We start from the raw sequence: 25,367 nt of genomic DNA on the forward strand, positions 1-25,367 counted from the left end.
GGCTCATATTATTCCATCAAAATGCTATTTCCCAGATTCCCCCCCCCCCAAGTATCTTTATTAAACGTGATATCTCCCATTCTATATCAATGGTTTTTTGTTTCTTAGAGACTCTGCAGATGCCTATGTTAAATTTATTTCTCTTATTTTCAGACCATTCCTCTTATCGAGATTGGAGAACTAATCACTCCAGTCAATGTTGCAGATTTGACCAGCGGTTTGCTAGTCACGCTTGTCCCTTTGTGGTTTCCAAGGTGTGCCTCCACGTGCATTTGCATGCGTTTGTGCACACGTATGCACAAACCACCCCGTTCTAAATTCTCCTCATAAATCCAGCTGCTCAGCATGCGAAAGGGATCAAGGTTTTCCGCTCCCAGAAGACAAAGGCAAAAATGATCTTGGTCTGATCAGGTTCTGGTCTGATTCAATCCAACTTGAATTTTATGTTTTCCGGTTAAAGTTTTGTGAAACACTGTATCAAACTCTTTTTTTTTTTTTTTTTTGGTATTAAAATACAGATATACATTACAGCTACTGTATTTCCTTTCTCCACCCAACTACCCATTTCCATTTAACAGCAATGCCATTTCTCCAGCACATGGCGGTAGGACATGTATTCATGTGCATCCTGTCTTTGCCTCCTCTTCTCCGTCCACTCTCCTGCTTCGCTAGTGCAGGATAATCTTTCTCTGATGGTTCACACAATGCTAAATAGCTGTGCAGCTTGTGGGCTAAAGCTGCTTCCTTGTTCCCAACCGCTAAAACCCTTTACTAAGGTATTTATATATATTTGTTTTCTAGAATAAATAAGAAAGTGGGAGCTGAGATCTGTGAATAGAACAGAATATGCGTGTCTGGGCCCGCAAGGGAGAAAAGCCTTTAATCTGGTTTATTTAAATGTTGGTTTTGTTTTTTTTATCCTTTTCCTCTTGGCAATGCTTCTCTTGTGTCAAGGAGAACTTAAGCCAGTGCAGCTAAATAATTTGAGGTCATGGATTTGATGTTCTTGTGACAACGGCTGGGTCGAATGGCAATGTGTACTACATTACACTTAAGAGATATGGTAAGCTGGCACAACTCTGTGTGTGTGTGAGTGTGTGTGTGTGTAAGTCCACCAATTAATCCAGCTTGAATATTGCTATGGGCTTCGACTCTTGATATACTTGTATTTCCCGGCCTTTGGACCAGTGAACTTTGAACAAATGACTTTTGAATCGGCTTCCCGCATTTTGGCTTTCCTTGCTCGTCTTTCCTCTCATCTCGGAATTTGGCTGGGGATTTGGAGAGGAAGGTAAATTCCATAAAAATGCTTTCCCACCCCTCAGGACCTCTGTGAACCTACACATTCCCTTGGAACATTCTGGTTAACATCACAATATTTGACGGTTGGTTATCATTCAAGTAGCGGCACTCGCATTAACGGGGCAGCTTCTTGGTAACCGCACCGTGTTATGCTTTGGCAGAAACAATAATATGACCATGCTACAATCATGGCTGTAGATCTCCTCCATTAGTTATGGTTTTATCACACTGTACCGTTTTACCCGCAGGGTAAAGCTAGACATGCTCTTAATTGCTGTTCTTAATAGTTAAAAGCAATGTTTTGTGTGAATCCGGTCACGAAACATAATGCTGGGCAGAGAGGCAGGGAGATAACTTTTTATCCAGTGTCTTTTCCCTGATGAAAATCACTTTCCTAAAGTTATTTACTCCATAAAAGGGAATTTTTCCTTCCGGAAGGAAAAAAAAGTAGCAGCTTGGGAGAGAACTCATCAAGAGAAACACCCTCCAGATGCCACCATCTTGTTTCAAATAACCACCTAATCTTGCTATTAATAGTGGGAAGGGATGACCGGAGATCTGCTGTGGCTTCTTTTTGTGGTCTTCAAAATCTGAAATGATACACACAACTCTTTCCGCACACTCCACCCCCCCACCCGGCATCTCATGGGTTCCTTTGGTACTTGAGTCTTAGTACATCCAAGTTCTAAGCAAGCTTCTCACCTGGGACCTTCATTCCACTTACTCAGGGTCAGTTTGGCCAGTAATAGGACTGGGCATCCCACCAAAACCTCAGAAAGGAAAGCAAATGCTCAGCTATGTGACTGACACTTTGACAGCCATGGGGGGAGGGGGTGTTAGTGGGGTATCGTGCCCCAAACAACAGAAATTCTAGCTCATCTCTGCATCCCCATCTGCTTTTGTTGTTGTTTTGTGATCCACACTTCTTTTCTTCTCCCTCTCTCCTCTCTGTCGTCTGGACAACCATTTGACTAGGATGATATAAGGTCTCCTGATTTGAGCAGGGGGGTCAGACTAGAAGACCTCAGGTCCTTTCCAGCCCCATGATTCGAAGTACCTTACTCTAGAGCTTTTGGCACTCTTTTTAGGCCCTTGGCTGTCTTGGCTGTAGAAAAAAAGCTCTCCTTGGAACCATTTTTAAAGATTGCTTGTCTCATGGTCATAGTATCTTTAGATTATCAATACACTCACTGTATGCTAACGGGAAGTGTGAGGAAGAGGGGTTTGACAGGCAAAAATTGCATGTGACTTTACGACTCCAACTTAGATCATATTCCTAGCCTGGAAATCTCTCTGACAAGTGGCTTGAGGCCTAATTCATGTGGGAACAAATTCGGTCCACTAACCTGGGACAAAATGGCTACTTCTGAGGAAGTCTCTCAGAATTCAGCCCAAATTGTGAGGGATTAGTTTAGCTGCTACCCTACTGCCTGGAGAGAGAGGCACGACTGTTGAAACATTTAGGACAGTACACTTCTGTCTTAGTTCTTCAGTGATACTGTTGGGGCTGTGAAAGAGTGTGGGGTGGCTGGGTTTGGGGGCAGGGGAGTCAGTGTCTTAGCTCACTTTTGTCTCTCTAGATGCTCAGCCCACCCTGGAGGCCTAGCTGGCCTCACAGCACGGCCCATTTCCTCTCTTCACTCATGGTTGCCCAGGCCCCCATGTTGCTTTTACTCAAGAGGGATGAAGTACCACAGGTTTGAGAGAAGCAGCATTTGGCATGAGCCTCACACCTGAGCGGCCATCATAGCCAGCCAGATGCCAGCAGGTGACACCCCTCATCGTAGCCCAATCTTTGGCTCCTTTCTTATGTCCGGCACGGGGATGGAGGGGAGGTTCTAACCAAGAATTACATTCAGTGTTCAAGGACTCCTCTTGCAGGCTGAGATTGGAGAGAGCCCCATAGCAGTGAGCAGAGAAATACCAGTGGATCGGATCTCTCCCCCCTCCCATTCCCCCTCCATCTTGTAGACATAAAGGTGCGGCTGCATTACCTGGGCAAAATGATTGAAAAACAAAGTTCTGGTGGCTGGAATCCCCCCAGGAGAAGGGGATCTGGGCTCACCTTACCCTGTTCAGAGACAATTTCATTTAAGTATCAAATGGGCCAGCCTTGAGCACGGCATGGTACTGAATGGCCGCAGGGATGAGCAAAGGGGCCAGAAAGTTAAAAACGGGAACCGATGTGGCCAAGACGTGCCCTGGTAAGTTTGTGACAACAGCAGCAGTAGCAGCAACAGCAGCAGCAACGACGTCTTGGCATCATGAGAAGGAGGGCGGCCTCGTTGGACCCTGCCGGATGCTTCTCCCAGAAAGGAGGAAATCTTGAAAAGGAAGTATTAAAAATCCCCCGGGGGCGTCGTTCCTTTTTTGAGCATTAACATGTGGAATGTGCCACGTTTCCCTCCCCTCAGAAGCAGGAAAGGCAGGTCAGGGAAGCCAATCAGCAGAAGGGAATAGGAGTCAAAGCTGGCAGTTCATGAGGGATGACCATGTCCCTGGAAACGGCACGCAGGTGAGGTCGGCGAATTCGGAGACCGTGGAGTGGGAGGGGGGGCTGCCCCCCCCCCAGTTGGCAGCCGCAAAAGAAAGGCCATGAGGGAGATGAGGAGGGAAGGATGAGAGTCCAGTCCAGGTACCAGTGAAAGGGGCTTCCTGCCTCTTCTACATTATATCCTCTGTGAAGAAGAAAATATGCGTCAGTAAAACAAAAACAAAACAAAAATCAATGCTTTCTGCAAAACCGCACAAGTGTGCAGGGTGGCAGACAGTTCATTGTATATAAACTGCACAGAGGGGAGGAAAAGCAGGGAACACAAAAACTCTACAACAACCTAACCCTAAATCAGGGCTCCCCATACTTAGCAACTTTAAGACTTGTGGACTTCAACTCCCAGAATTCTCCAGCCAGCTGGCTGGAGAATTCTGGGAGTTGAAGTCCACAAGGCTTAAAGTTCCCAAATTTGGGGACTTCTGACCTAAATGATTCAGGAAATGTTAGTTTCCATACATGGTGGTACCGTAGTGTGCAAGTTAAAAAAAATTTGTGAGGTTTTCCTTCTGGCCATTATACAAAGGGGAGACGAAGCTGGAACTATAGTCCTCTCTTGCTTTGAGGTTTTGTTTTCATTGGGCCTGTCAAGTTTTATTATTTGGGGGCCCTTAGTATTTGTTACTCTTTGTGACCCAGCTGAATGTTGGAAAGCAAATGATGTGATTTCTCTGCCCACCAGCAGACTAACCCTCTCCAACCTGGTATAAGGGAAGAAGAAAGAGGAGTTTTTTTAAAAAAAGAGTTGGATGCTGACAGGATTTGAAAAAAAAAACAACAACAAGGGAAAAAACACCCCAATGTATCCCTATGGGAGAGGCAATTAGGCTGTGGCTTGTGGCTGTTATTGATGTCTCCATTATAAGCTCTCTTCCTTCCTGGTCACGTGACCCAGAGCAGAGAGTATGCAGCCACTCTATGGTTCTCAGTGTACATGTCCCTACACGGCTGCAATGTGAGGATTAAACAGGAATACAAAATAAGCATCAGTCCTGAATCATGCACATGCATGCAACATATATGGACATTCCCTGATTGGACATTGGGATGAATTTCTCTCTCTCTCACACACACACACACACATAAACCACACACACACACACAGATGCAACTTATTGCTTTATTTTACCGAAGAAAATACAGACTTTGCTGCCGAAGGAATTGGTAAGACTACCCAGAAGCGATCGTATGTATGAGTTCCTTCTCTTCTTTTGGATGAAGCTGAAACTAATGATGTTATTCTGTGTCTGCAATCAGATTCATTGACTATGCATGGCCTTGGAGACTGAAGCTCCAATCAGAAGGAGAGAGGAAACTGTCTCTCAGGCCTTGAAAACAGGTCTCTTCCTGCAATCTGAACTGCAGGTTGATGTCTCATTCCCACTCCCATTCAAACCAGGGGGCGCTCCTCTTCTGGAATCCTTTCTTATCATCTCTCTTCAGCAGTTCCCACTCAGGTGAAAAAGGAGACACAGGTAGTCCTCGACCTACGACTGCAAGTGAGTCCCCCTCCATCATTTCTGTTGCTAAACGAGAAGTGAAATTCTGCCCCGTTTTACCACCGTTCTTGCCACTATCATTAGGCAAATCACTGCTGATGTTAAATTAGTAACACGGTTGTCAGAGGAATCTGGCTTCCTCATTGACTTAGCTTGTCACAAGGTCGTGAAAGGGGATCACATGATGACTCCAGGACGCTGCAACCTGTCATAAATAGGAGTCAGCCAATTTTAATCCCATGACCATGGGGATGCTGCGAGGGTCATAAGTGCGAAGAGTGGTCGTAAGTCACTTTTTCAGTAATGTCACTAAATGAACTGTTATAAGTCGAGGACTACCGCTACTGCATCCTGCAGAAAATCAGAAAAGGACAGTCTGTGCCCTGCTTAATTATGTATACATACCGCATACAGGGTGATCTTTGCAATACTTTACAGAATCTGTGAATATTGTAAGAGCCATGGTGGTGCAGTGTTTAGAGTGTGGTACTGCAGGCTACTTCTGCTGCTTGCCGGCTGCTTGCAGTTTTGCAGTTCAAATCCCAGTAGGCTCAAGGTTGACTTAGCTTTCCATCCTTCCAAGGTTGGTAAAATGAGGACCCAGATTGTTTGGGTGGCAATAGGCTGACTCTGTAAAACCACTTAGAGAAGGCTGTAACAAAGCCCTGTGAAGCGGTATATAAATCTAACTGCTATTGCTATTGTGGGTTGGATTGGCTGGAGGCGTTTTAAATCTTGGGACCGGGCTGGACAAAATGGATTTTTATTCCATGGGCACAGAAAAGAGACCAGAAAGCTATTGAAGAGTCCTAAGTTCTCCTTAAGAAATCTAAAAAAATGACTGTACTATCCTCCTTGGGGTTTTTTTTCAAGCATAATAACAGAATATTGGAGTAGTTTGGCAAGCAAATGTCCCTTATCATTCTCGGTGAGTCTAACAGTCTAAAAATGGTCATAAGTCACTTTAACAGATAACAGATAATCAGAGCTGGAAGGGATCTTGTAGGTCATCTAGTCTAACCCCTCACCCAAGCGGGAGACCCTACACCCTACTTTTCTGACAGACGGCAGTCCAGTCTCTTCTTGAAAGTCTCAAGTGATGACAACTTCTGAAGGCAAAGCTGTTCCATTGGTTGATTGTTCTCATTGTCAAAAAGATAGCTTGATTCTCTTCCTCTCTGTGGCAGCCCCTCAAATATTGGAAGATCGCTATCCTGTCTCCCCTGGTTCTTCTCTTCACTAGACCAGCCATGCCCAGTTCCTGCAACTGTTCTTCATGTGTTTTAGCCTCCAGTCCCCTAATCATCCTGGTTGCTCTTCTCTGCATTTTTTCTAGAGCCTCAACATCTTCTTTATAGTATGGTGACCAAAACTGGATGCAGTACTCTAGGTGTGGTCTTACTAAGGCTTTATAAGTCTATATTAGTTCGAGTCTGTTTGTTTCTTGGCTGGTTTTCTCCTGGCCTCCCAGGAGCAGAGTGAGCGATAGTGGCAGAGCAGATTTGAACTAGAAGAGAAGCAACCAAGATGGTCTATGAATCCGAGATTCTTAGCCAAAGAGGACAGAGGAACACGGACTCTCGGGGCTCTTGAGGATGATATGAATGAAATATTCAGGATGGTTATTGTGAGGTGGTTAATGCAGGCGGTCCTCGACTTATGATGACAACTGAGCCCAAAGATTATTTTTAACTATTAAGTGAGACATTTCTTAAGCAAGCTTATGACCTTCCTTGCCTCGGTTGTGAAGTGAATCGTTGCAGTTGATAAGTTAGTAACCAGGTTGTTAAGTGAATCAGCCTCCCCCATTGACTCTGCTCATCAGAAGGTCGCAAAAGGGGATCTTCATTGACCTTGGGACACAGCAACAGTCATAAACATGAACCATTTGCTAAGTACCTGAATTTTGATCACATGATCAGAGGGATGCCGGAAAGTCCATAAGTGTGAAAAACGGTCATAGGTCACTTTTGTTTAGTGCCGTTGTAACTTTGAACAGCCACTAAACAAACCGTTGTAAAGTTGAGGACTACCTGTGGTGTGGGAGATTTTGCTGTAAATATGCCCAAAGGAAACAAACGATGACCAAAACATGATTTCCCTTGTTGTAGAGCGGCGGTAAGAGTCAGTCTGTGAACACAGCATCCCGCATCTTCTGAAGACATTAGGCTGGCCATAATTTTGAGAACTATCTCAGGAAGAAGCAAGAGCCGTGGTGGTGCAGTGGTTAGAATGCAGTACTGCAGGGAGTTCGATCCTGACCGGTTCAAGGTTGACTCCGCCTTCCATCCTTCCAAAGTCAGTAAAAGGAGGACCCAAATTGTTGAGGGGGCAATAGGCTGACTCTGTAAATCGCTTATAGAGGGCTGTAAAAGCACCATGAAGCGGTATATAAATCTGAGTGCTTTTCCTGGTGCTATTGGGATTGGGGAATGGCCTCCACGAAGACCCCATGATTGTATTCGGACACCCAGAATTGGTTGAATAGAGATGAACGTGTAATGAAACTTTTCTCCAGAAAGAGGAATGAGGTAAACCAGAGCGCATGATAACATAAATGTGGCGGTGTACATTTTCTCTCTGCAACCCAACCCTCTTCCTCCCCAGAAAGGATTTGATCAACTACAACACGACATCCTTATAACACAAATTACACACTGGTGAACAAGGACAAGACAGAACTAGAAAAGGGCCCCTATGGACACAGGCAGCAAACACCAGATGTCAGTGAGGCCACACCAACACAGAGAACTTACCGCAGTGCCAACAAAATCTGTTGAAAATATTAAAAAGAAAGAAAGTTAGGATTGTGGTGTGGGTTGCCCAATTTCCCTACCACTGTCTTGGGCCTAGAGATGGGCCTATACAGGGGATCGCACGTGGATTCTAAATTGGCTAGTAGTGTGCCTTGAATGTTGCGTGTAACCTGAAAAGTTAGCCAAAAGGGTGGCATCTTGGATTGTTTGGTGCCAATGATGTTAAATCAAATCCTAAACAGTAAAGAGCCTGGTGGCAGGGGTGGGATTCTTACCGGTTTGGACCGGTTCTATAGACCTGGTTGTTATGATTCTGCAGATTTCGGAGAACGGGCAAATCGTGCCACTGGCTGGAACTGCCCCTCCCCACCCTCCCGCCCTGCCCTGCCCAGTAACTCCTTATCTAGCATGTGCACCATCCAACTTGCTTGTGTTGTGCCTTTGCCTAATTTTTGGTAAGTTGCTATTTTTCCTTCCCTCCTCCCTGATGATCAGTTGTTCTGATTATCAGCTGTGCTGCATGATTTAGATTAGTTAGAAAGTAGGAAATTGACAGATTTCTTGCTTTCTAGCTAATCTAAATTGCTGTTGTACTGCTTCGTCTTCACCCAGGAGGCTTCCCTGAGGCTCAGTCAGGGGTGGTATTCAGGGGGTTGGGGGGGGGGAGAAGTGGCCTGAGAGCAGAGCTGAACCTTATTTAGGACTGAAGCTTCTATTTTTCAGTGCAGACTCGGGCAGCAGATTGCAGAAAGGTAGATCTCTGAGTGAATCTGTGATTCTGCAAGCAGCTCAATCTGCCTGCCTGTTTTGCCTGATTTTGGGTAAAAGTTGCACTTTTTAAAATAACAAATTCAATATTTACATAAATATTTACAATATTTACATACAAGCCACACCCACCCAGTCACATGACCACCAAGCCACATCTACAAATTAGGCCATGCCCACAGAACCGGTTGTTAAGAAATTTGAATCCCACCCTTACCTGGTGGTGCAATGGTTAGAATGCAGTAGAATAGAATAATAACTTTACTGTCACTTGAATGTACGCTAATTGGTATACATTAAAATGAAATTTCATTGCATACTGCTTTCTAAAAGGTCACCACCTCCAATATACACTACATAAACATGACAAAATAAGTAAATAAATACAGTATTGCAGGCTAACTCACTGCTGACTGCCAAGAGTTTGATCCTGACCTTCCCAAAGTTGACTTGGCCTTCCATCCTTCCGAGGTCGGTAAAATGAGGACCCAGATTGTTGAGAGCAATATATTGGCTCTGTAAAAACCACTTAGAAGGGACTATAAAGCACTATATACATTCGGACTAGACTGTGTTGTTTCTCTGCATCATATAATATATGTGGGTATCTCGGTATATGCATAATTTTGTGTGTATGTATGTGTGTGTGTGTGTATGTATATGTGTGTATGTGTATTTATTTGTCGTGTTTATGGTATGTATATTGAAGGTGGTGATTTTTTGAGAGCTGTATGAAATTTAATTTTAATGTATACCGATTAGTGTACATTTAAACTGACAATAACAGTTATTCTAAGTCTATAGGAGTCTACTGCTAATTATTCAGAAGCAAGGGCTTCTGGTTTTAATGGAATTCCTCACAAACGTCTTTGGAGACCACAGTGTCTCATTTAGTTTAGTGTTCCTTTAATGCGCTGTTGGACGAGGACCATTTTTCATCTAGAATTTGAGTGGGGGCCCTGAATTGTCTTTAAAGTCCTTAAAAACGAGGAAGGATTTCAGTAGCGACCCGCCATTCCTTCATTACTCTTTTTGCCCTATTGTTCTTCTAAAATGGATGCTTTCTTTTTGTTAAGGAGCCCATAAACCTCTCTCTCTCTCTCTCTCCTCTCTCTCTCTCTCTCTCTCTCTCTCTCTCTCTCTCTCTCTCTCTCTCTCTCTCTCTCTCTCCACCGTCCGCTGCCTAAAACTGAATGCAGATGGACGAGACAGAATTGCCAGCTCTTCAGTGGGCTGTTTTAGGTGTGAATTTAACAGTAATTTAATCTGCGGTAGTGAAGTTTTTGCAAAGCATAGGAATAATCCCGGTTGCCAACTAACTGCAGAAGGCAATGGTTGAAAACCTGCCAGTCGACATCAGGCTATTTTAGTTGGGGGGGGGTTGGGGGGGTGGGGGGACGTGGCATTTGTGGAAGGCATTGAAAAAAAAAGATCAGCAGCATGGCTAGGACATGAGTTTTATCCTTTGGATGGGGATTTACAAGCATCTTGCATTTATTGGCTCTCAGGCACCAACCGTCTGGGTCTCCATCCCTAACCTTTGGACAGAGAGAGCCCAAATAGCTCCACCCTGAAAAGTATTTGGAGCTTGAATTAAAAGTGGGTGGGGTGATACAATATATAAAACCATAGAACAGAACAGAATAGAATTAGAAATAATAGAAATAGAATAGAGAATAGAATAGAAAATAATACAATAGAATGGAACAGAACAGAATATAGAATAGAATTAGAAATAATAGAATAGAGTATAAAATAGAATAGAATAGACTATAGAATAGAAAATAATACAATAGAGTAGAACAGAACAGAATATAAAATTGAATTAGAAATAATAGAATAGAGTACAAAATAGAATAGAATAGAAAATACCGTGTTTCTCCTATAATAAGGCTGGGTCTTATTTTTATTTTTTTTGAGCCCCCCAAAAATGGCTAGGCTGTCTTTTCGTGGGTGACTTAATTCCCCCCCTTGCATCTTTGGGTGGGCGGGTGGCGACGGCTTGGATGTTGACCTCGGCGTTGGTGGGGCACTTCGTATCGGGGTCAACACAGGCAGCACCATATCCGGGTGTGCAACAAAAGTACTTCCTAATGGCAAGCCCCCCCCCCCCACCATTCCCCCCCATTTCACATGTTTTAATATCGGCCTTAATTTGGGGGGAGGGGCTTAATTTCATTTCATGCCTGTAAAACATGCTGGGACTTCCTATTGGGGGAGACCGTATTGTTGGAGAAACAGGGTAATAGAATAGAGAATAGAATAGAATCTAGAATCTAGAATCTAGATTATAAATAATAGAATAGAATCGAGTAGAAAATAGAAGTTAGAATAGAAAATAATACAATAGAATAGAATTATAGAATAGAATATAGAATAGAATTAGAAATAATAGAATAGAGTACAAACTAGAATAGAATAGAAAACAATAGAATAGAGAACAGAACAGAATATAGACTAGACTAGACTAGAATGAGTTAGAAAGGACCTTGGAGGTCTTCAAGCAGGAGAACCTATACTATTTCAGATAAGTGACTGTCTAGACCACAGGTGTCACACTTGATCGTGTCACATGATGTATCGTGACACGTTGCCATGTTTTTTTGCCTTTGCGGAGATGGGGTGGGCGTGGCCTTGTGCATGACACATCCTGCCCGCAGGCCACCAGTTTAACAGGCCTGGTCTAGACTCTTCTTAAAAGCCTCCAGGGATGGAGCACCCACGATTTCTGGAGGCAAGCTGTTCCACTGGTTAATTGTCCTCACCGTTAGAAAGCTTCTCCTTAAACACATTGGGTAATCAGGGAAGTTTTCTTCTTCTTCTTCTGATAAAATATAAGCATCTGGGGTCCTGCTGTAGCTTGGGTGGGCAGATTCAGGATGAACAGAAAGAAGTCCTTCTTGACATAGTTGCTATGAAATATAAGCGATGGGATTTGCTACTCTAAGAGGTGGGGATGGCCACCCATTCAGAGGGTTGTAAAGGAAGCATGGACTGCAGTGGCTCACAAATTCATGGATGATCAGACTTCTACTGGCTTATTGTTTCTTTAACCATACAGGTGGCCTTCGAGTTACAATCATTCTTTTAACAACTGTTCAAAGTCATGAAGGCATTGAAAAAAGGTGACTTACAACAGATCCTTAAACAGGTAGTCCTCAGCTCATGCTCACAACCGAGCCCATAATTTATGCTGTTAAATGAGAAATTTGTTAAGTGAGGTTTGCCCCATTTTACGATTTTCCCCACCACATTTGTTAAGTGAATCACTGCGGTTCTTAAATTAGTAACATGGTTGTTAAGTAAATCTGGTTTCCCCGTTGACCTGGCTTCTCAGAAGGTTGGAAAAGGGGGATGATGTGACTCCAGAACACTGCAACCGTCAGAAATGTAAGTCAATGGTCAAGCATTTAAATGTAAATTACATGACCAGGGGGATACGGCAATGCTTGCAAGTGTGAAAAATGGTCCCAAGTCACTTTTTTTCAGTGCCGCTGTAAGTTGAACTGTTGTAAGTTGAGGGCTTACCTGTATTTAAAGAAGCTGTCCTTAAAGAACAGCTGTTAGGAAGCGTCAAGTAGGAATTGGCTTATTGTCCCAATCATATCACGATTATGAGCTCACAAAGTGGAATGTATGGTTAGCACCTCTGGTTACTAGTTAGCATCCATGATAGGTTAGCATCTATGATATATGTGTTAGTACATATATGGGGAGCTCTCTGGGGAGCGTAGTGGCTCAGTGGCCAAGACGCTGAGCTTGTCAATCAGAAAGATCAGCAGTTCGGCAGTTTGAATCCCTAGCACCGCGTAACGGAGTGAGCTCCCGTTACTTGTCCCAGCTTCTGCCAACCCGGTTCAAAAGCATGTAAAAAATGGAAGTAGAAAAATAGGGACCCCTTTGGTGGGAAGCGAACAGCGTTCCATGCACCTTCAGTGTTTAGTCACGCCAGCCACATGACCACAAAGACGTCTTCAGACCGCGCTGGCTCTTCGGCTTTGTAACGGAGATGAGCATCATCCCCTAGAGTTGGAAACAACTAGCATGTATGTGCGAAGGAACCTTTATGTTTACTTTTAACAATGAATACTGGAATAGACAGGCTTTGACTTGTAATGCCCCTGATAGACTGCATGGAGAATTTTCTCCAGCTGCCTTTCCACATATGAATGGAAAGGGGATTTGCTTGGTTTTATTTTGTTTTTTTAATTTCTTCCCATCGTTATTTCTTGCTGTTTCAGCATTTGGTTCTTGCTGGCAAGTCTGCCTTTCCTTAAGATAAACAGATGGAGCGAACCCAGAGTCCAGGAGATTTATTCTGATTAATTAAATTTCCAATTAGGCACCTTTGGTTCTCTGGCTTTCATCTAAGACTTGGCAGGATCAGAAGAGGAAAGGCAGGGAATGTGTGTACATTTCCTCTCAGGCAGGGGAAAAGAAAAAAATAGGACTGACCTAATGTCACCCAGGCAACTTCAAATCATTAATGAGCATTTGAATCTAGACTTGTCTATTCATTATCTAACACTTTTATCTGCTCCTCCAAGTGAGATACAACTTTGAGCACCACGAGAAAAGATGTTTCTATTATCATCAAAACCACCCAAATCGTAAGTGCATTTTTTTTTCCTTTTCATGAAAAAAGTCTAGAAAGGGTTTCCATCCAATAAATGTAGATACATTATTGTTCTTTTTCCAAGCAAAGAAGCCAATTTACCCATCTCTGCCAGCTTCATCTACTTCATCTTGTTCCTCTATTGTGGGTAGTGTCAAACTTTTCCTCTTTTGAGCATATAGTAATCTTGCTGCAATTGTCATGTATATAAGAACAAAGTACTTTCCTAATCATTTATCCCCAAAGTTGTACATTAGTCTTTGAAATCTGATTCGGCTTTTTCATATATCCTCTGTAAAATGTCCCTTCATGTTGTTTGTATTTCCAGTAAAGATTTGAAATACCTTTATACATTCCAGACAATTTCTCTGGTGAGAAGTACCAATGCTACTTTCCCTTTTAAGGCTAGAACAAAATGTAAAATTGAATCCTTTCAATCCTGTGATCTTTTTGTAATCATAGTGTTAGAGATAATTTTGAAACTATCCTAATTCAAAGGAAATCCGAAGCTTCTCCTTTCTCTATTTTTATCATTTCTTCCTGTGCTTTGCCTTTTCTTTCTTTGTTTTATTTACTTCTGTATTCATTTGTGATGGGTTTTTTTTTTGTTCTCTCTAAAATTTATTGGCTAGATTTGGGTGCTGCCCATAAACTACAGGCCACTAGTTTAATGTTTATTAAAATGTATACTAAAAAAGAAAAGAAAAGATGCACAGGAGATGTGATTTTATCTTAAGGAAGAATCCTATAAAATCCTTTTAGATTAAAAAAAAATCCTTTTAGATATCCTATAATACAATATCCTAAAATCCTTTTAGATTTCCTATAAGATAAAATCCTTCTTGTGATAGCAGGGATGGGTTTGCCAATATAACTTGTTTGTCAAAATAATTCATTTGGGGGAGGGAAGGAGAAAGTTTGTGCAATGAACTGGATAGGGTTGTGATACTTAAAATATTGGATTAAAGCCTTAAATGGCTGAGAACTTGATTATGTGCCGAACAGCCTCTCCTCGTATGAAGATGCACAGCGATTCAGTACAGCAAGGGGGATTCTATTGAAGATGCTGGCAGAAGGTTGACTCTGCAGAAAGGCCTTCTCTTATCTGGCTTCCAAGAGTTGTTTGGCTCCCAGTATTTAGGAGGTCAGCTCTGCCATGAAATGCATGGCTCACTAAGAGGCGCTGTGGCTCAGTGACTTAATGATGCTGGAGAAGGTCTCAGCTCCAGGGGTTCGAGCCCAAGCACTGAGTAGCATAATAGGGTGAGCTCCTGTTACTCGCCTCAGCTTCTGTCCACCTAAGAGCTGAAAAGCATGTTCTATGCAAGTAGGTAGATAGACACCACTTTGGTGGGGAGACAAGTTGATACTCTGTGCGGGCAGTCAGATTCCTGACCCCTTTGAACCTTCCTGGTGGGAGTGTTCACTTGTGAGGCAGCTCCAGGAAGCAGGGGGCAGAGGTGGGCTGCTGGGGGCTCACAGGGCTTCTGGAGATTCTGCACAGTTCAGAGAAATGTCAAATCCCACTCCTGGCTGGCCCCACCCACACCTCCCCTCCCCTCCCAGGAGCCCCCACACGGTCCATTTTGGATGCAGGTAAGTGCAGGGCGTGCAGGGAGGCTCGGGCAGGGCAAAAAATGGGCCTCCCAGAAGTTCGGGAAGGCCGGAAACAGCCTCATTGCTGGCTTCAATCCTTCTTCTGTATGTCTTTCTGGCTGCCGTAGAAACAGGGGGAGTGAACATTAATTGGGCTTTCTGGGGGAGGGGGAAGAGTGCTGGAGGCTTGAGATGGTGGATTGTAAAACTTGGGAAAACTTCCTTACTTGCTTATTGCGCAGCTGTAGCTTCTTACCTAAGCAGGCCACGGTCAACCGTCCTGCCGAGCCAGATGTCTGAAACGCCACCTGAAGATGCCCCATATGACATTAATGCACATCTCAGGTTGGATGGCCAGTTTGAACTATTGTGGGTGGGAACGTTGCCGCGTTGCCTCTGTGTGTTTGTGTACGCAAAGCAAAGCGCGCTCACCTTTGTTCTCTGTTTTGAGCTCCTCGTGAAGCAGGTCGTTCTGCCGGTTGCCGAGGACGAAGGCCAGGAAGGAGAGGATAAGGGCATTCAGGATGCCGATGATGGCTAAGATATAAGCCCAGCGCACAGAGCAGTCGCCCAGGGAATACTTCCCTGTCTTCTCCCCGCACATGTCCCTGACGGTCTCTGAGTCCCAGCCATCTGGGAATATCATGCAGCCCAGCACCAGGCAGAGAGCTGGACAAAGAAGAAAAGAGGAAGGAAGGCAGATGGTTAACCAGGCAGTGCTCCCACACCAGCTGAGTGCAGATGGCACCCCTAAAAATAAAAATAAAAACCAAAGTCTGTGCTTAAAATAGTTCTATCCTTTCTCCCTCCGCCCCTGAGGACATTACCTAGTGAGGTAATAAAACGTCTGCAAGCAAACCACCAAGCTCAGAGAGCACCAACAGAAAACAGACCCCAACTGTCGGGCTCCACAGTTCAACCCTGAGCTAGAAATATTCTCTTCTATTGAGAGAGATTTTTATTCCCCAAGGATTCCATGGTGAACATTCAAAGCATTTTCGAAGCAAATGTGATATGTATTCCATGCAGGTTGTCTTGGGGGAGAGCGTGATGGGTATAGCACAATTGTCAGGACTGTCTCGAAGTTTCACTTATATTCCACATTGCTCGCAGCTTGACAAAGAATGTAGAGGTGGAGGTGGATTGGAATGGCTTCCAAGCATCGTTGGTTCCCATGAAACATTGGTCCCCACCTCCCAAGGACCCCCAGAGCAGATGCCACAGCGTAATCAGCTGATTTTCAAAACAAAACACAGAAGTGGTTGGTGGACATAATGGACTGTGGGTGGCCCATGGGGAAAGGGGAAATGCTGTTGTGGCCCACCAGTGGCCAGCAGAGCTAGCAGCAGAGTCAGACAGTGAGAAGGTTGGGGAGGAACATGGGCCGGTCCTGGAGTCCAGGGAAGGCTCTGATGAGGGCTCTGCATTGGAGGCAAAGATGGGGCCAGGGCTGTCTGACAGCTGCCTTTGGAGTCGGACATCAGTGAGGCAGAAGAACAGCTGGAGCCTGTTCTCAGTGTGCACATGCGCAGAGTTGCCAGACGAAGGGAACAGCTGAGGAACAAGGGTCGACTTGGGAGTAAAGACTCAGGTGGACAGTGAATGGCCCCTCCCACAGGGGATAAAAGAGGAGCAAAAGGGGAGTGGGGTTTTGCAGGAGACAATTAGTTCATCTGGGTGAAGATCTGTTCCTGCATTTTTGCCAAGTGTTATCTGCTACAGTGTGGCACCTGAAAGATATCGGCCTGGCAACTCTCCAAGCCTGATAAAAGTCTGTAATTGTGAAATATCTTGAAAGACTGTTGGTCGGGACTTTCTGGAGAGGAATTCACTGTAAACTAAATAAAAGGGGTTTATCGGGACAAGGAGTCGGCTTCGTGCTGTTGAGGAAGCCTAGGTCAGAACAAATGTATGCGTTTGTGCAGGAAGTCCAGAGCTGGTTTCGCATCTTCTGTGCCAATATGGATTTATTCAGTAAAGTTTATACTCTAAGTAAATAATGTCCCAGGAGTTGTTTCTGGAGTTGCCAGCTGGACAACTGACAACAATATTCATTTCCCCTTCATCCCAACCTCGTCTCCTTCAACTTGTTCGCTTTCAAGGTTCTGGACCATAAGAGATGTCACTCTCAGCCAGCATAGCCAACTGTCATGAAATCTGGAGAGTTGCAGCATGCCACATCTGAAGGCCACAGAATTACCTCAAACATCACTCACATGTTTTGAAGTTTGCCTTTAAACTAATGAAATTTAAATTAATTGAAAAGTAATAATAATAGTTAATTGGCATTGACAAAAGCAACATCAGCCAACTGTACATCTTAAAGGTACCAAGGCTGAGAAACACTGTTTTACTTCATTGAAGCTGAGGTGCCATTACCCGTTTTTCCACACAACTGGCAATTACTCATGTGCCCTTACACACCACAATCCCCTAGTGAGGCTTGGCCATAAGACTGGTCTCCTGTCCTGCCCCAGGGAAGGGAGGAGAGAAAGTTGGTAATTCATTCGGAGGGCAATTGGTTGAAGCTCTTTGCTCAGGCTAGTTTGTTCTATTGCATGGGTGTCAAACTCGCCGTGCCATGTCACATGACATATCACGTTTTTTGCCTTCGCAGGGCTGGAGTGGTCGTGACCTGAACGTGATGCCTCCAGCCCACGAGCCACCAGTTTGACACCCCTGTTCTAGTGTAAAAAGGAAATGCAAGTTCCCCTTCCTTCGAGTTTGACAAGAACTCAGTCTCAGCATGAACTCCTTGGTTAGGAACAAAAAGGAAGCTTTTAAGATTAGGCCACCAACAAATCAGTTTGACAGCTCCTGGTCAGTGTGGTCAATATTTCTTTCTGTCACGGCCTCTGAAGCTCCACTGCTCTTGGGGCTTTGATGGTGGAGCTACCTGGGTCTCTCTGAAAATCCTTTGCCGTGGGTTCCTGTTTTCGTGGCCCTGGGAACTCAGCACCTCCACCCTCAGCCCTTTTGATGCTGACTTGGGAATTGAAAATCCCAATCATGATTTTCCTATGGACAGGGTGTGTGTGAGTGTGTGAGAGGGGAGGGGGGGGAGAGGGGGGTGGTTTCTAATGCCAGCAGAAGAGAAATGGCACAATGAAACAAACCCATCAACAGCGCACCATGTGGAAAGGGGACTGTCATAAAGATCCTGACATTTTCATTTTGTGGGTACCAGTGGGAATATTCATCTCATAGAGGACTTGGTATTTCACAAGACTGACATTCTCTTATAAACATCACAGGAAATAATACCAGGTTTTACTGATTCAATATTTCTGACAATCATAGCAAAATTAGCCATTGGACAGGCGGAACCCAGTGTCCAGATGGAAGCAAGAGGTTCCACAGCAGTTGTACCAGACCAAGAAACTTCTAACTCCTTCTCTCTCTTGATTCCATCCTTTGTCATCTACCTAGGAGAGATGATAAATTATAGAATAAACAAGACCATCTAGTAAGGAAATACCATCCAAAATGATAGCTGGCTCACCATTTTGGATGGTATTTCCTTATTAGATTCCTTAATGCCTTAAGTGACAGAGCATCTAGTGTGGTAAATGTGAAAAATGGTCATATCACTTTTTTCAGTGCCTTTGTAGCTTTGAACAGTCAATAAACAAGTGGTGATAAGTCAAGGACTACCTGTGTTACTTTACAGGGTGCATAACTAAGCAGTGGAACCAAATCGCAGCTTCAGTGTCAATCCTAGGGAATCTAAGATCAAACACAAATCATGGTTGGACAATTTGTCTGTTGCATTTGACCCGAGCCCCTAATAGTAATCATGTCTCAAGTAGTTGTTAACAGTTCATGACACTAATAACCTCTTTTCAACACAAGCAAAGTTCAAACATACGAAGCGAAACTTCAGGTTTTCCCAATCTACGTCACCTATATTCTTCCTTTTTAAATGAGTAAACAAGTAAACAAACAAACCTGCCTGTATCTTGCCTGACGAAATCCTCTCTGATGGGAAGGAACATAATTATTTAATACAAACTGGATGCTGTCCTAGTTGTCTTAGTTTTTGGCTTCCTCCCTTACTTTCTTCACTCGCCTTTTTGCTATATCGCATTATACCAGAGGTCTCTAAACTTGGCAACTTTAAGACTTGTGGACTTCAACTCCCAGAATTCTCCAGCCAGCTGGCTGGAGAAGCTGGCTGGAGAATTCTGGGAGTTGAAGTCCACAAGTCTTAAAGTTGCCAGGTTTGGGGACCCCTGCATTATACAGTATATATTATCCCACTCCCCATGATCATACTGTAGTCTAATGTCCACACCAACAACATGACTTTAGTTTAACCACTACCAGATGGTTAGATTCCTTGTGGCTCTAGCCCTAAGATTTTGAATCTATAGACTTATAGACACAGTAGAATAAGGTAAAACATTGAGTAGAAAACATTTAAAAGATGACCTCCTATCCTGCTTCGCAGAGGCCTTCAAAATACTATATGTAGAGCGTGGAAGAGTTTGGCTTGCTTAGAGCGAATAATTTTCAGGACCCTGGACAGTTCAGACCACAAAATTACAGGACTAGACTCCATTCTCCCTATAAGAACTGCTGCTCTTCAGCAACTGTCCGTAGACAACCAAACTGGCCACCTGACCAAGAGGCCTCCTGAGAAGTTTATCTAACAGAATAACAGGGTGGGAAAGGGAGCTTAGAGGTCTTCTAGTCCAAACCCCTGCTCAGGCAAGAGCCTCTATACCATTTCAGACAAACGGTTGTCCAATCTCTTCTTAAAAACCTCCATTGTTGGAGCACCCACAACCCACGGACACAAGTTGGTCCACTGATTAATTGCTCTCTTTATCAGGAAATTTCTCCGTAGTTCGACGTTGGATCCCTCCTTGATAAATTCCCATCGATTGCTTCTTATCTTGTCCTCTGGTGCTTCATCGATCTCCTGTTTTCTAAACTAAAAGAGCCTGTGACCTTTTTTTAAAAAAAGCCTCTGCTGAGAACCATTGAGGCTTGGGAAAATCATTGGATTTTAGCTGCTGTTTAATGAAAGTGCTACATCTTAACGGGAGGCAGGGCAGATAAAGAAGCAGTGATGACTTGAAGTTGGTGTTAATTTACTTAAACTCCTCATCATGGTTTTACTAGCCTCCTCAGCCAGGAGATTATATCAATTCACACTTGATTTACAGTAATGGATCACCTACAAGTGCTACTAAGCAACAACTGAGTTCTGTTCTGTTTATGGATTTTTGTTTGTTTGTTTGTTTTGTTTTGGTATGTGTTGACAAGTAAAGTCAGTTTTGAGCAACCTGGTCAAGTTTTCTGAATGTTTTTATCTGTGGCAGCTGAAAACGGAGCTCGGGAGCCCGTTTTCGCTGGCAGAAGCACTGCGGATGGGTTCACTGTTTCCAGGGTGGCCCCACAGGCTAGATCTAAGCACTCCAGCCCCAGACCTTGAGTTTGACACCCCTGCTCTAGAGAGACTGGAAAAAGAGAAGGGGACCTACACTTCAAATTTCTCTGACCCCCCCACTCCCACCCCACTTCCCATATCCTCCTCTCCAGCTTCTTCAGGGAGCACATGGATAATTAAAAAATTACCACCAGTCATAGAAGCTGGCACAACGGCCATTAATCAACATCCAGGAAGAGAGATCTGTGGTTGGGTCCTAATGTGCATTATGACCAAGTTATTATTTTTAATCAAAGCTAAAGCTATTTAAAACATTCAGCAGGGGAAATTATAAGTTATTCTTGTCCTTTTTTGTTCCTCCTATTCTAAAAAACCCCATCCTGTGCCAAGCAAGCAAGGGATTGACTTCTACTCTGCGTTTGCACAGTGCCTAGAAAAAATTAGGTGCCACAGATTAATAACACTTAAAATAGTTGTTGTTGCTTATTAAAAAAAAACCCACTCGTTACCATCCCTCTTTTTATTTTAGGAAAAGGGAGCGTTTTAAGATAATAATGAAATAAAATGGCATAGCCTTGTTCTTCTGTTGAAGTCTTTCCTAAAGAGACAGTGGTATAAGGAAGCAAACAAGACCCAACTGGACTTATTGCAGTACACTCCTCTATATAGGGCTGCTCCTGAAGACCACCTAAACTCTTCAGTTGAAAAGAATGTGGCAGCATGAGTAGTTATGGGTACAGCTCATTACATCTAGGTGGCATCACTACATCACAAGAATAGAATAGAATAGAATAGAATAGAATAGAATAGAATAGAATAGAATATATATTGAATAGTGAATATCATCACTATTATGATGCTGAGTATTGCTCAAAGGAATTGCAACAAGATAACACGCTGTCTATATGGATATTGAATATGTTGCTGTTTCTACTTGTAATAATCCATTGGCATCCTCCAGTCTCAAGAGACTATGGTATCGTGCTCTGAAAAGAGGTCGTAAAACAACATCTAGTGTGGCTAAAAAGGCCAATATGAGACTGGCCATCCCTTCCACACAGAGGACAGATACAGTCTGTCTCCTGTCCAGCCCCCGGATTTCACTGGTTCCAGGACTGCCTCTTGGCCTCAGCCTGCAGAGCGAGTGTCTCTTCGAATTGAAGAAGGCCAATATGCGTCTTTAGCCTCCAAGCTGAACAATCAGAAGTCAAGGTTTCATTCCCAAGGCCTTCAGATCCCTCTTGCAGATATCCTTATATCGCAGCTGTGATCTCCCTCTAGGGCGCTTTCCCTGCACTAATTCTCCTTACAGGAGGTCTTTCAGAATCCGCCCATCAGCCATCCCCACGACTAATCATAATAGTAATAATAGTAATAATAATAAGCTAGGCTAGGCTAGGCTAGGCTAGGCTAGGCTAGGCAAGAATAGAATAGAATAGAATAGAACAAGAATAGAATAGAATAGGAATAGAATAGAATAGAATAGAATAGAATAGAATAGAATAGAATAGAACAGAATAGAATAGAATAGAAAAGAATAGAACAGAATAGAATAGAAATAGAACAAGAATAGAATAGAATAAGAATAGAATAGAATAGAATAGAATAGAATAGAATAGAATAGAATAGAATAGAATAGAACTGGAATAGAATAGAATAGAATAGAATAGAATAGAATAGAATAGAATAGAATAGAATAGAATAGAACTAGAATAGAATAGAATAGAATAGAATAGAATAGAATAGAATAGAATAGAATAGAATAGAATAGAATAGAATTCTTTATTGGCCAAGTGTGTTTGGACACATAAGGAATTTGTCTTTGGTGCACATGCTCTCAGTGTACAGTTGCAGCGACTCTCAATCGGTGCAAGATCCAATCTGAGTCAGTCACCGGACCATAGTTTTAGTCTTCCTAGCTTTCAGACTTGTGCTGGAGCCCACCTTCAGGAAACTTCTCTCCCTGGAGATGGGCTTCAGCACGAGTCCAAAACCTCAGAAGACTAAAACTCTTAATCCCGGTGACCGGCCCTGATTGCATCCTGCACCATTATCCTGGGACACGTATATTCGCCTTCATTTGTGACTCTCAAGAGGTTCCTGAGTGCAATTAAGATGCTGATTTGAAGATGCTAAGGGGCCAGGTGGATGAGCTCTCTCCAAGGGTTTCTGCCCGTTCCATCACTTCCAGCAGGGTGGGATTTCCATAGATCCCCTCTATTGAATTAGTGTCATCTGGTGGGACTGAGGAGGGCTACTTTTTCCTGTTGAGGCTCCTACTCTAAGCAACACTCCCCCCCACCATCTGAGGTACAAAGAACCCCTTACCCTCTTGGCTTTTCAGAAGGCCATGAAGAGCTCCTTCCCATAGATGGTATGAATGGTTAGAAAATAGAGATAAAAACTGAAACAGAATGATTATATAGGAGAATACTCAAGAAAGTGACACACAGAAATGTAGGTATATAGAATAAATAAAGTTAGATATTAATAATCATCGGTGAAAGATATATATTATATGATATGTATGAATAGAAGATAGAAATATGAGACAATAACATATGTGGATGTAAACACTGTCGAAAATGTCATTACGATTTGTATTAATGGAAAATAATACAAATTACTATTTTTTTAAAAAAAAAAGTTAGCTCCTTCCCCAGGTTTTAGTGCTCAGTGTAGGTCTTAAGAGTAGCCTAATAATGTATATGCTCTATGAATTGTTATGTGTTCTTTGTACTGGATCACTTTCATTTTGTTTCGTTAGGAAGACTCTTTATATATATATTGAAAATTGGCTGTTGGCTACCCAAAGTGATGTATTTAAGACGGGCAGTTAAACAAGCAAACCAATAAATCTGAGACTAAAAGCTTCTAAGGACCTGCTACTCTCTCTCTCTCTCTTCTCCTTCTGCAAAAAAAAAAAAGGAAAATATAAAGTAAAGGTTGGAACTCTCTGCAGGAGTGTTCCCTCCTCTTAACAGCTGGCTTGAGGCAAAACACCCTCTTCTCCTCAAAGGATTTTATTGATGTTGGTTCTCTGAGGAGAAAACATTGGCAAAGGGGCAAACAAGGAAGGATTTTTTTTTCATCCCTTCTTTCTACTCCTGTGCTGCCTGGTCCTCCTTAGCTCCTTCTACCTTCCATCGGGGGGGAGGGCTGCTGGGGGTTCGCAGGGGTTCGTGAGAGCCCCTAGACCACCCCCCAAATCCCACTCCTGGCTGGCCCCACCCTCCCCTCCCCTCCCGGGACTCCTACACGGCCCGTTTTGGATGCAGGTAAGGGCATGATGCGCACAGAGGCTCGAGGCCCCCGCAAAAAATCAGCCTCCCAGAAGTTCAGGAAGGCCGGAAATGGGCCTGTTTCCAGCTTCCAGAGAGCCTCCAGAGCCTAGAGAGGCCATTTTCGGCCTCCCGAAGACTCGAGAAAAGCCTCCAGAGCTCAGGGACGGCAAAAATGCCCCCCCCCCGGTAGTGCAGGAGGCCGACTAGGCCACGCCCACCATGGCCACGCCCACCCAGCAACCAGGCAAAGAACCCCTTGCTAAAAATTTTGAAGCCCACCCCTGCCTTCCACACGTGCCTTCAAACCCCCTCAACCCCCGTCGGCCTCATGCCTTTCAATCTTCGGCTCTGCTTCTGAAGCTGCAAAAAAAGAGAGAGAAAAAAACCCTAGCCTATTTGTATTGAATTTTTCTAATCTGTCGAGATGGTGTTCTGGTGCAGGTCGGGAGCCCCCTCTTTTGCAAATATTGGGGATGATTAATGATAAGAAGAAGGGAAAAAGGGAAGGCATGGTGCGAAGAAACTCCGGGCTTCCATCTCTGTCTCTCTCTCTCTCTCTCTCTCAAGCACACATAATATTGTCCTGCAGCCAAAAACCTTTTTTTTAGTCTAGCACAGTTAAATACCTAATTGGAATAGTAACAGTCTGGATAGCAGCCTTCCAATGTTTGAAGGGCTGTCCCAGAAAAGAGAGGGACAACCTATTCTCCAAAGCATCTGAAAACACGACCCCGAAACTAATCCGGGGAGATCCAACCTAGAACTAAAGAGAAATTTCCTGACAGTGAGAATCAGGTATCAAGCCCTAAATTGACATATGTGTAGCCATTTTAGTTAGGCTTAATATATATTCTTTTTCTTACTTTCTCTGTGGCAGTCATGGGGGAAGGGTTAGGGCTTACCACATTCCTAAGGTGGGGAGGAGTGGAGATAGAGAGAGAGTTGTTTAGGCTAGGTCAGGGGTCTGCAAACTGTGGCTCTGGAGCCACATGTGGCTCTTTCGGCCCTCTGCTGCGGCTCCCTGTTGGCTGATCCCACCACTAGTTGGTCCCTCCCTTCCCCGTCACTCCATATTCCAGAACAGGAGGTGACTGGGTGGGAGTGAGTGACGTTGAGTTGGCCACACCTACCCAGTCACATCGCTTGCTAAATTATTGGCTCCTGGTGCTTTCTTTTCTGTGGGAAACGGGTCCAAATGGCTCTTTGAGTGTTTAAGGTTGCAGATCCCTGGGCTAGGTGATTATCCTTCCCATGGGAAATGAACTGTCCATGCTGAGGCCCCTTGAGGTGGAGATTTATGACATCAAGCAATATTGAATTACTTCTATTGGAAAATGTGACTTTTGGGGGTTGTTTCTATCTTGTAATATTGCAGGGTAATTCCGAGTTGTGTCAGATCTGGAATTACCATGGATTTTTCCAATTTAATGCTTTCCTAAATAAAAGAAATTGTTTTCGAAGATGGACTTTGGTTTTCTTTTTAAAAGGATTTCATCCCTTGGAAACCTAATATCAGGCTTGCCTTCAGAAATTGTGAGTGATCCAATACTGGTGGTTTTTAAGAAGAGATTGGACAGCCATTTGTCCAGAACGCTATGGGG

The 25,367-nt window shown here is 43.7% G+C and overlaps 1 protein-coding gene across 2 annotated transcripts in view; it reads right to left on the reverse strand.

Moving 5' to 3' along the window:
* Window positions 1–396: 396 nt before the first annotated feature.
* Window positions 397–25,367, reverse strand: part of LHFPL4 (LHFPL tetraspan subfamily member 4) — a 75,211-nt gene continuing 50,240 nt past the window's right edge. The window contains exons 2-4 of one of the 2 annotated variants that reach the window (XM_087923460.1): window positions 15,520–15,756; window positions 8,109–8,125; window positions 397–3,980 (exon numbers count right to left, since the gene is read on the reverse strand). In XM_087923460.1, coding sequence (XP_087779586.1) covers window positions 3,972–3,980; window positions 8,109–8,125; window positions 15,520–15,756 — 263 coding nt within the window. In that variant the 3' untranslated portion in view covers window positions 397–3,971. The remainder of the gene's footprint in view (window positions 3,981–8,108; window positions 8,126–15,519; window positions 15,757–25,367) is intronic. The other variant, XM_026717943.2, reaches the window with a different exon arrangement.

The sequence above is a fragment of the Pseudonaja textilis genome, chromosome 2 (assembly GCF_049901715.1).
Source record: "Pseudonaja textilis isolate UNSWEBS1 chromosome 2, rPseTex1.2, whole genome shotgun sequence".
Classification (NCBI taxonomy): domain Eukaryota; kingdom Metazoa; phylum Chordata; class Lepidosauria; order Squamata; family Elapidae; genus Pseudonaja; species Pseudonaja textilis.